The 12,569-nt window shown below is 38.5% G+C and overlaps 1 protein-coding gene across 3 annotated transcripts in view; it reads right to left on the bottom strand.

The window, feature by feature from the left end:
* The window catches only part of cntfr (ciliary neurotrophic factor receptor), a 248,225-nt gene that overhangs the window by 76,305 nt on the left and 159,351 nt on the right, over positions 1 to 12,569 (bottom strand). For all 3 annotated transcript variants that reach the window (XM_067483893.1, XM_067483894.1, XM_067483892.1), the window contains one exon: positions 9,569 to 9,802. In XM_067483893.1, the coding sequence (XP_067339994.1) occupies positions 9,569 to 9,802 (234 nt within the window). The remainder of the gene's footprint in view (positions 1 to 9,568; positions 9,803 to 12,569) is intronic.

The following is a 12,569-nucleotide window of genomic DNA, read 5'->3' as shown; positions in this document are numbered from 1 at the left end:
TAGGCCAGTAGGTATCTACTCTACATGCATTATCATGCAGTATAATGCGTCACTATTTCAATTGGTTTAGGCTGCAAAGATAAGGAGGTTAGGCTTAAGGCAAGATCATGCGGGATCATGCAGTGTTGTTAGTTTAAATACACTAACAACACTGACTAAAGCACCAACTAAAGACACTAAAACTAAAGCACTAACGGCAATGATTAACGATTGGGATGCAAATTAGAGTCTGTAGTTTAAAAGTCTCGTTTTGTCTCCTGTGCATTGATCCTGACTTCGACTTTGTTAAATATATGTCACCAAGTAGGTTGATAACGACTTTGCTGATAAATCACCATTTAACTCATGATAACATTTCATTAGTCAAATGCTCTAGGTTCACCATGCCTTTCCAATCAACAGCAGTTACGCTAAAAAGTGGTAACTTTTAAGGGTTTACAAAAGCAAGTGCCCCCAACTTTACGTTCATTTTTATTTTTACTAGCAGAGAAAGTGTTTTACCTATTTTATCACTACATTTCACTTTTTGATAAATCTTCACAAAGATCTTGAACCCTGATTTTTCCCTGTATCATTCACTGTTTTAGGCTCCCATTTCTTAAAGACCTCTGTCTCTAGCTGGTCTACATCTAACTTAGTCTTCATCCACTTCCTGGAGAGGCTTTTGCAAGATTTAGCAAACTTTAACTTCTTCATCTTATTATTAACTGCAGCTCCATACTGTTTTGTGTTTGCAGCTTAATTATCTTCTGCGGTCAACCTATTTCTTTTAGAACAGTCCTGTAGCTTGAAGTCCCTTGTAGCCTGTCCTCACAAACCTAATGTCTACCAGACAATCAACAGCCTAACTGCCCAGCTGATTTGGCTGTTATCGCAACACTCAGTGGGGCATTTTCAAGTACTTATAAGCTCATACTTATGGTTCATTAAGTAGCTTTCTAACGTCCAGATGTGATAGCAATATCTAGAGGCCATAGAACGCAGGGCCTCTAGATATTGAAGTAGGGATGACTGTTAGTGATGTATTCATAGACAGTTGGCAGAAGGAGGTGATTATGGCAGATAGGTGGCTGCAGATGACTTTCAAATGTGAGACAGTGGTTTACTTTCCACTTTGAACTGACAGTAAATGTTTGTGCTTCAACATTTCACAATTATCTTTTACGTATTCCTGATGTTTTGTACCCAAACCTAACCTTGTTGATTTAGTGATTCAGTCCCTAAATTTAAGAAGATTGTAGTTCAGCATCCCCTGTGTAACTGTGTTTATTTTGTTGGTTGGTTTTGGAATATGAAACTAATTTTCCAAAAATCAGTTAGTATTGTGTATGAGTAGTTACGATGCACTGGAAAAAAGGGTATAAACAGAATCAGTCCAAAAGATTATGTAAATGTTTACCAAATTTTGTAAATGAAACATCACTTTCCTTGTAAAAGTACATTAAAAAATATGTTGGCAAGTAATTTCAGAAGATTGACTGAATTATATACATGTGTCGACGTGGCATTCAGCTACTCACATGACACCTATATTATTGTAATGTTGCAGTGTGATGCTTTGAGTAGAAGCTTTTACAGACCAAACTACAGAGAGAGAGACGGAGAAAGTAATGTTAATATGCAATTAACTAAGGGTGGGATGAGATGATTAGTGGAGAAGAAAAACAGAAACAGAATGAGATAAAAACAACAGAATCGGGGGAAAAAATAAGATTTGAGAAAGGAAAAATGTTAAATATAGTTAAAAGGTAAAAATGCTACATATAGTAGAGCAACAGATGAAAAGTGTAGTAGTGTTGTGGGTTGGAGAATATAAAAATAAAACACTCTGATCTGCAGGCTGCCTTGGCTGATTTTCTAAATCAATGAAATTCTACTTAACCTAACTTCCACCGAACTTTTACACCAAATTTACAACATGACACGTGGATACATACCCAGTTAAAAATCCCAAACCTTTTTCAATTATTAAGAGCAGAATGTGAGTATTTTTCTTAGACTAGAATGTTGCTAACTATTTTTGACGCACAGACTCTCTTTAAAACAGCAGCACTAAGAGAGTAGCAAAGGGAAAACAATATGTCTTGCCAGATTACTCATGATGCCCAACATGTACAACAAGGCCAAAGCACACAAGGACTCTTTTTTTTCTGTTTAAGTATCCCTCATGGCTTCCCATTGACTTTGTAAACCTGGACCACTTTACCATTTGTTATGGTTGTCTGCTACAATAAAGTGATGGGAGTTGCTATTGTACTGCAAATAGAGCAAAAAAATGGGGAGGCAAGAAATTGGTGATGTGGAGCGGAACAAAATCAGAGATTTTGCTGTTTCACGCTGTTACTGAAGGGTAAACTGGGGAACAGGGGCACAATTTGTTGTTAATATGTGATTCTCATCAAGTGAAGAAATTTGTACTTGTTCTTGAGATTTAATTTCACATGTCTGTGTCTTTCAGATTAAAACTGTTCTGTTTATTTGTTAGACCTCCAGGTGTTACCTTCCAAACATTTGAAGTTCAAAGATAGTTCCTCAAAATACTGATTTCCAGAGGCAGCTTCTGTCTCCAATGGAAAATAAACCTGAGAGGCCAACTGAGGTTGAAAAAATTTACTTTTAAGACTTTTTAAATCTTCTACACATTCCCATTTAATTTAACTGACAAGCAATAAGAGAAATTAAAATAGACAGTGAGTAGTTTTAGCAATGGGCTTACACATCGGGCCAAATACTTCTCTGTTTAAACAGGAAGTCCCGGAGGTGATCGAGCTCTATGTGTTCACCCTCCTCTATAGTGATCTGTCTGAAAGGAGACAAGACAATTCCATTACCCAGTGATGTGGCACGAGTCCCCTGAGTGTGTGTTTCTCTCTGTGTGTGTGTGTGTGTGTGTGTGTGTGTGCAAGCCGCCCAGGGAAAAGAAAATATATATCAGTTGGAATGTTTGTGGAAATATGGTGCCTGAGGGCAACATGAGAACTCACTCCACCTTCGACTCATCTTCTACCAATGTACTGTACAGCAATTTCACTTAAATCCTTAAGGTTGAGACTGTTCCATGTACTGGTTATAATTAAAGTCAGGGGAAGCCTGCTACACCCCCAAGTGCAAGTCTGCGTGATGTGTGTCCAAATTATGATGTATTTAGTGTGTAAAAGACACTCCCTAATTTAAGAAAATAAATCTCAAACACACTGATTAACTGAGTGAGCCACTTTAATTCACACATTTTCTTCCATGTCTGTTTAGAGAGAATGTGATAAGTGAAAACGTCTAAAAAAGAAAAAAAAGAGCAGTTTTTTCTACCTTTTATGAGGTAACAGTGAATTTCAGCTAGGGTTTCTAAAGCATTTCTTTCCCAGGAATAAAAGTTCAGGAATCTATTGCTGGACTAAAAGTCACTTTAAGGGAATGTGTACTCACAGCAGAAGCAAAGTCCTAGGAAGATTAAGGAAGCTAACCCACTGACGTACTGTAGCAAGTGTTGGGTGGTCGGCCACTTTTTTGGGGGTACAACTCCGACTGTGGACCTAAATTTTGACACTGGTTCCTAAAGGTGAAAATGCATTTTTAAAAAGGTTCCTTGCCCCTAAAGAAAAATGCTATGTTGGAAATAGGCTTCTGAGTTTTGGTGCTTTTTCTGCAGTAAACCACACATGCACACAAACACACAGACACACACCTAATAAAAACGAAGCGGGCCTCATAGCCCAACCCACATCCACAACGCTGGCAGTAAATATTTCTGTTGTCATTTTTAACATTAAGAAAAAAAAAACACCACAACTGTGTTTACATAATGGCACTGCTATGATCTGAGAGCAGCTCAGACTAGGGCTGTTTACAAGAATGAGTCAGTGCCAAACTTAGAACCTTCTTTTTGTGTGATGATTTATGGTGCAAATTCATTACTAAACAGACGCCGCTCTTGCTCACAATATAAATATTTCTTCTTCATTATGGATGTTTAAAGTTTTGTCATTACAGTAATCTCTGTAATCTCTGTAAGTATCTGTCAAGAATTTGGGGGTAAAAAAAAAAGAAAGGAGTATCACTTCTTGTCTACTGTCAGCTGGCAGGCTGAGTGACTGGGTTGCACACTGAGTGGCTGGGTAGCTGGCTAATGGGCTCTAAAGATGGGGAGTGATCAGTGGCAGAGCTTTTAGATATGCATGGCCTGATATTTGGAGGGCCATCGCAATTTCACAGCTCTACAGCAAGTCATCACATTTAGGAAGAGATAGTTGCCGTTGAAGAGGATATCAGCCTTTTTCTATTTCATTTACGTCTTCATTAGAAAAAGATAATTCTGCACATGTGAAAAGGTAATAAAACTACACAAATAAAAGAAAAGACCGAAACAACAGCAAATATTTGAACACCAACAAATATTCAATTGCATTTAAATGACAAATCTATGCCTACAAACTCAGACACACAATATCATATGTACTGTATATGTTGATCCATGCACAATCATGTACAACGCATTCACACTCAGGTAAATATATTTATACACATGTACACAGTTGTTTGATCTGTTTAATTTCTGATTCTCTTAAATCTTTTCATTCATCTCAATGTAAACTAAACACTTAATTAGGGACAAGGGTTGCAAATTAGCTTCATTTCCGCTCCTTTCTATGCAACGGAATGTACATAAAGCCGGTGCAATAGCTTCGGGTTTGCTGGTTGAGTAGCTGATCAGTGGAAGTCTATGTTTCTTGCAGGCTGACAGGTTACCATCGTGACTGGTTGGATATATGACCCACTGCAGTTGATGTTGTGTTAGCTGGAAGGTGCAGCCCATGTTGTGATGCTATAAATTGTTTAGCTGTCGGCCATATAAGACAGCAATAGACAGAAGAATGGACAGAGCCAGAAAAGGGCAGAACAGCAATAAACTTCCCTATTGTGGCAGCAAAGGGAACGAATGTTGTTTTTCACCAAGGAGCTTTAGAGTTTTATAACCTCTTATTAAATTATAATGAACTTTTACTGTCAATCCTTTTTCATATTTTGTTATCAGGCTGTCACTTTCTGTCTCCCTACTGTTATACATCGCTTCATATTTTCAAGATACAGTGTCTGAAGATGTCATTAAGCAGTCTGCTGCTGGAGTGTGCTAGTGTGTGTCTGTGTTTCTTTGTGTCTCACTCTGCGTTTGCTTATGTAGAAGATGTCCACCTTTTCTAAACACCCCGGGACAATAACATCTAGCCATGTGTGTATCAACTTAACACATGTGCATACATACACACAGTTACAAGTGTTTGCTTCTATTCATCAACATGCACAGATACGCCAGCACACAATTTGACATTTATATATGTTTTCTAAAATTGCAGGGTTAAATGTATACCAAGCGACAGACATAATGTAAACATCCTACAGCTGCAGACATCACATCAGTGTTACATTTTCAAATGAAAATTCGAGTCAACATAAATACACACACTACCGTGGACTTGTCACGCAGACATCATGTCAACACACTGCTGGAAAAAGATCACAAACGTTCCATAAGGTTGGTGCAAAGGTGGGGCAAGTTAACAGAGTCACAGTGCGGCGTCCTCTGCTCTTAATGCAAACCAGTGTAAACACTCAGCTAGCAGATGCTGCCACAAACTACAGGCCAAAACACAAAGTCGGAGAGAGATGGAAAGGCATGGGACGGATGGAGGATCCAGAGACAGAACGGCACAGGCATGGAAGAGAGAATAGATGGTGGGAAAAAGAGGCTAAAAATCCTGTAAAACCATATGTATACAAGTGACAAAGAGACAAAACAAGCAACTTGAGATGTAATCACAAAGTTTAAGGAGGAGAGAGACAAAGAATGAAGAAGCAAATGTTCAAGAAAGCACAGACAGATGGCTCCGTGCTATTCTCCTGACAACACTTCTATCTGTGTAAAACATAACAAGCCCCGGGTGTAAGTCATAAACACTGCATAAAATCAAACTGTCATCATGTTGGTAATCACAACAAATGAAGTGTGTCATGATGTCATTATCACTGTATCTAAAAGTTTTGTAGGTGACAGTTAACATAATGAAAAATTCTGATAGGAAATCGAAAAGTACAGAAATAGCAGATAACGGCGGGGTAGTGATAACAGACAGTTAAAAAAAAAAAGGGCAAATTGAAAAAAAAAGCAGTGAAAAAGTGAAAGACAGAGTGTGAGAAGACAACCCGAGTTGCTGGAGTTTGAAAGGTAGAATTAAAGTCGATGTTGCCCCAGTGTGTGCCGTGAACATGTCATAAAATCACCAACTGTTATCAAGGCAATTATATTCACTGCCAGGCCAGACCACTTGGGTACTGTTCTCACAAACTTGTAATTTATCCCTGATGAATAGTTACACAATGTAACTATGTTTCTCCCTCACTCTCTCTCTCTCACTTTCTCACACACACACACATGCATGCATGCACGCACACACACACACAGACACACACACTGTTTAAGACCACCAAAGTGTCATTACGATGGAGAAAATCGCTGGTAAAAAGAGACCATGCAAACACATGCACTTGCTTGCACATAAACATGCAGAGACATCACTCAATCTTTCTTTTTTTTTTTATCACAAACACAGACACACACACGCACACACACACAGACACACACACATACAAATTCTGGTCTGTTTATGCATTGCATCATTCACCCTGCTGACATAATCTACCATAACATAAAACCCTCATTAATTCAGTCTTATTTCAGCATTCAGTAATTCATCATTGCCAATATGATTAACCAAACTGTCACACTTCCATACAGTCTCATTCATCAAACATTTGCATGGAAATGTTACATTTAACATCACCCTGGAAGAAAATCTCTATGGGTGGTGTGCCCAACTTTCTGCCATACAGGTGTGGTTTCCTAATCAGATGAAGGCGACACGTGTTGGCCAGAATTTTAAACGGGTGATTCGTTCCTGATGCCTTGTTGTTCTGTGCTTCAAACCAGATTCCCAGTAAGGCCATTTACTGTGATGACATTTAGACTCAGTACAGATGAGGCAACAGGACCTGCCTTTCTTGCAATGTTGCCTTTCTCTGATTTAGACCTAAGGTGGATTCTATTCTGCGGCAATGTTGGAAAGAAGAAAACTGGAATGGGTTCATATTTTTCAATGCCATGTGAGTGATGAATCAAGGTTTTTCTTTTGCAGTGTATCAAAAATGGACACTTTTGGCACCAATCTGAAGTGGCCAGCCATGACTGATGCCAAAGAGGTATCTAATTTCACCTGCTAGCTAGCTTGCAGCTGCAGTATGATTCCTTTCATTTAAGATGTCATATTAGGTATTCTACAGACTATGACTCTAATGCAGGGATATAGAAAAAGATATGTGTGAGGAAATGCTGTCTAGCAGAGGTAATGCAGAAAGAGCATCCGTGGTTTTTCTGTTTTAATAAGAGACATTACTTCACTTTGACTAAAAAATGTGTTTTCTCAAACCTGCCATTTAGCAGTAGACATGCAGTCATCAATCATGGAGCTTTACTGCAGTTAAAGATGTATCCAAACAGTGAAAGTGAGGGAGAGAGCTGGACGTTCAGGTGTTGATTAGACGAGGCAGTCGTCCCTATAAATCTGAGGTATCAGGGGATGCAATATAAGAAAAAATGAAAATAGTTTCACCTAAACCTGCTGGGCCTTCTTGAATTGATTTATGATGGACACAGGATCATTAATGTTTTATAGGAACAAGTTGTGATGCACATTAATTAATTTATAACAACAATAGTCAATGGTGCTTGGAAGTTTAAGAACTCTTACACTTTTCTCTATGTCTACATAAATATTTCTTAAAATACGATCCAGTTTTCACCCAACTCCTAAACTACTTAAGGAAACCCATTAAACGTGATAAACACTCATATATTTATATAATTGTTGTGGGAAATTATCCAATGGCAAAAGTATATCAGCCTCTAGGATTATCAACTCATTTGAAAGGAATATTTAGTTTCTGTCATCAGTTGTTATTTATTTAAAGAAGAGAATTCTGCGTATTAACTATCAAAGCAAAGTAATACTCTGGGATGGTAAAGCCTTGGAAACTAAAAACCTATCTGTCCAACAGAGTCCAACATCAGGAGAATGTAAAAACCATGGTGCGCATGCCTGAGTTTCAAGAACATTGGTGCCTGTCTTCAGTTTGCTCAAAGACATGTGGATAAGCCAGAGAATAAGAACTATGTGGACTTTTTTGGCTTAAAATGTAGCGGGGTTGGCATCATGATTTGGGCTGGCTTTGCCATTATGATATTAATAATGGCCAAATAAGCATTTCACCTCCTGAGTAAATATATTCTAAATGAGTAATTTAAAAAGGTAGTGGATGTATGAACAAATATATTTAATTTGAGCTAAATACAACAAGTTGTTCACTTCCTTATTCTTGTCATTTACAAGTCTATCCCATATTAACACCATTATTATGTACAGTGCTAGTATATAAAACCTTCACCATCAGAATAATGGATCTCAAAGGAGGCCGTAGCCGTCACACAGGCCACCATGACATGCCGTTAAATTGACACCCATTTAGCTTTTGCATGATTATTAAAATCCATAGCTGTAACAGCAAAGTGACCAAATGTCATTTTAACAACTAATCATTAGAGGTAGTCAGCTGGCAGAAGGACTGTTATTATGACAATTCAAGTTTTATATTAGTATTTAAATTTTAAATGAAGTTACTATTAAAATTTAGCTACAGGGATGTACTGGGCAAGCAACAAAAAAGTGATCTTAGTTATTAATGTTAGTCTTTATTAAAATGTATCTCACAAATTTGACATAACATAATATCATTCCATCAGTTTTAATGTGATTTAGGAGCCTCAGCATTGTCGTTTTATTATTCCTAATTAGTAACTGTGTGGTATTCAAAAGTTTTACTGTCCCACACTTTCTGCCTCTAGAAGAGAGTCAGCTGCATGTTGACTCTTTCTTTTTACAACTTGTTGATGATGCACTGTAGACATGTAGTACAAGGACATTTTTGCTCATTTGATCAAATTCAGTTGCGAGCAGTCACTGGGCTGCCGTGTATTTTAACTCTGCCTCGTCAGAAATGGGTAGGTTGCAGCACCTTTTTTACTTATAGCTGTAAGACACATTTGTACAGCACTTTCACATAAATCGCACAACAGCCTGCAGGATAGTCATAATGGAGCAATATCATAACAATGGGTATTACATTTCCACATAGTCCTAGAAGTCACAACACTTAATTACTGCTTCAAGTAATATTTTTTTATTTTCTATCGTGTATCATTTTTGTCCTTCACTAGACACACACAAAAAGTCACGATATTTCCCGTTATTAATCTCTTCTGGGGCAGCAGAGTGGTGAAGTGCTTAAGGCTGCTGCTTCACAGTTAGACGGTCCAGCCCACCTGTGATGCTTAACTGGATAGTAAATTTCTTCTCCCATTTTTTTTCCATTGTTTCACTCTATACGGCTGTAATGACCCAGTTTCCCTCAATTATTGAAGTGTCATCATATCTTATTTGAAATAAAAATCTGAGAAACAACTTACTGCCAATGTGTAGCAAGATGGTGTCACGCCTCTCTCCATTTGGGTTCTGAAAGCAGCTGTAGAGTCCATTGTGCCCCAAGTCCACCTCGGTCAGGATCAGTCTGGGACCTGCTAGACGGTGCTGTGCCTTCACATCAGTCCCATTCACCTTCCATGACACTGATGCCTCATTGTCCAGCGAACCACACTGCATGGTGACATCACTGCCCATCCGCTCATACTGGTTCCTAGCAACTGGAGATGGAGGCAAAGATTAAGTGTTAGTGATAGCAGCGGCTAATAATGAGTCAGATATCTGCGTGGTAGAATGACTGCCCTGTGTGCTTACTGGCTCCCAGCAGCTGAAAACATAGACAACCAAAGTAAAGTACCCAAAATAATGCATGTGGGGGAATTTTTCCTTATTCTGACGTACTGTTTCCAAGTTACAAGAAAAGAAGCAAAGGTGCAATCCATTCTAGATTTCAAATGATATAATAAAAAGAATATGGAGAAATTCAAATAGTATATAATCTGGCTCATTCAACCTTTTTCAGTCAAGGATGAGTCATTTATTACTGTCCGACGAGGCACATTACTTAGGTGCTGATTTACAGCAGCAGAGAGTTGACGAAGGGGAAAAACATTTTTACTATTTTTGTAGAGATCATAAATAGTTCTGTACTGATTTTCTTCCAAATTTACCAATCCTCTAGAGTGAGTGAAGAATGGGAAAATAAAGTCATATTTCATTCCATACAACAAGCCAGATTTAGGTTCTGCAGATCACGCAGGAAACAGAAGAAACATGTTATTTTTAAATGTAAAAAAACATCAGAAGTGAAAAAAGCCCAATTTCCTGTGATGCCTTTGTTCCTGCATTAATGGCCTCATGGCAATGCTGCCTTTGTCCGTTGGTTCAGTAAAGTTGTAGAGGCCGTGACCCCAAGGGTTAAGGGATATATGTGAGCCTAATGGGAGTCTTAGCCTGAACACTGGGGTTAGAAGTCTCGCTCTGTTAATAAGTCCCACGGGAGCAGTCGTGGCCACATGTAGTGAAGACCTCAGATTAACACTTAAACACAGAGGATCAGCAGCACAACAGGACACAACAATAAAATATTGATTTCCATCTTAGCAAAAGCTGCTGTCTGTGAAGAAAAGAAAAAAAAGTGCCCCCACTGGCCTGGGATCAAATGCTGTTGAGATATTTTGTCTTGTCTTGATGTCTCTCTCCCTGACTGTCTCTTTTTGAATGTGCCCCCTCCCTCTGGTTTTTCTCACCACATTGCCTCTCATTTATCTGTTTTTTTCACTTGAACTAGCTTCCTTTTCTCCATCTCCTCCGACCTGCCTGCTAAAGCAGATGATACAGATGTCAGCTCAGTGTTTCATGTATATTTCATGTCCCATAAAAGAACCATCTATAATTAATAGGACAAGACTCTTGTCCCAAATAACATTACTGTGACACTGTTTGTTCTTTCTCTCTGTCTTCGTCTTGGTCTGACAATACTTCCTCCCCAACCCTTACTGTTTTTTCCTGTCTCTCACCCCCCCCCACCAGGTTTTCCCCCTTCTGTCCATCCTAATCATCTCCATGCTTGCCCTTTCCATTTCAATGAGTCCAAATAACGTGTGTGCATACTGTATGCATGTCAATGGCAAGAAAAGTCATTTTTCTTTGATCTCTTCCTCTGTCAAGTTACTTTGAACCAGTGTGTGAATTTATTTACATAAAAAAAGTTATTTGCATCTTAGCAAAAACTATACAGTTTGACTTTGATGTTAGCTTTGATGGTGATGCTGGTGCCCTTGTCCTGTATTTTACAAGAAAGAGAAGAGAGGGAAAAAGAAGAGAAGCTTCCTTAGTAGTATACTGTAAATCAGTGAATATTCATGCAGAGTTCCCAAAAAAATATAATACTATAGGATAAAATGTCGACTGTAGACAGCTTCATGTCTAAAATACCTTTCACTACCTTTAGGTGGCATTAGGCTGTTATCGAAGGAGATCTTAATCCCCTTCCAACTGATGTCACCAGAAAAGGGTATTTTAAAAGCAGGTTTTGAAAAATGGAGTCTGTCTTTTAGAATATTTTGCTGAAACAACCCTTTTGGTGCTTTTCCTTGTGCATGTCCTTCAAAGTCTCTACACAGTGTTGATTCTTTGACCTCCCCAAATTTGCCACTTCCCATCCTTCTTATCCTCTCAGGTTGCATCACTCTTTCTCTACTTCTGTCCTTTCCAATATCCATTCATCCCTCTAGCCTTCTGTTTCATTTACGTCCTCTCCTTTAAACTTCTCAGTTTTTCTAGAAAAAAAGTTCACCCTCTGACAGTCAGTATCCAGTTTTATCTCTTATTCTCCACTACTGTCTAATTACTTCCATGCCCACCATCTGCCGTTATCCACATCCTTTCTCACCCTACTTCTGTTATTTAGTTTACTCTGTTCTTGTTTTGGTTTCTTGGTTTCCCCGCATTTTTGTTAGCTAGTTAATAGACACGTTTGTCTCGTGATTATATGCCAGATGCAGATTTGTGCTGCCATATAATCATGATAAAATGTACATTTAAAGATTTGGGTCTATTTATAAGATTGCAAAAGTAAGTTAAAAAACATGAGATTTTGTGCAGCTAAACTAAAGGTTAAATGCAGTCACAGTCAACTCTTGTTCATTCTGATCGAAATGTTTCTGACAATCCAGAACATTTTATTTCTTATTGATAGTGCTTTCTGTCTTTTGTCCTGGAGTATCTTAATAAAAATATAATCTGGCACTGGGGACTGGAAATAGAAGTGACAGGTCCCCATGGCTTGTGCCATAGCACAAGTGTGTTGACCTCCAGAGTGGACTGACAGGATATTATCTACCCTGCTTGGATGAAGCTGTGGACTTCCTGGTAGTTAGCGCTTCTCCAGTTATGTCTTCCTTTCGGCTCATCTCCTAACTTCTCTCTCTTATTCTACTTCACGTTAATGCCCCGCCCCCTGAAGATATTTTCCCTTTGATTTAA

Source organism: Channa argus, chromosome 18, assembly GCF_033026475.1.
Source record: "Channa argus isolate prfri chromosome 18, Channa argus male v1.0, whole genome shotgun sequence".
Lineage (NCBI taxonomy): Eukaryota > Metazoa > Chordata > Actinopteri > Anabantiformes > Channidae > Channa > Channa argus.
Note: the sequence above shows the minus strand (reverse complement) of the source record. Positions and strands in the feature narration are given on the sequence as shown.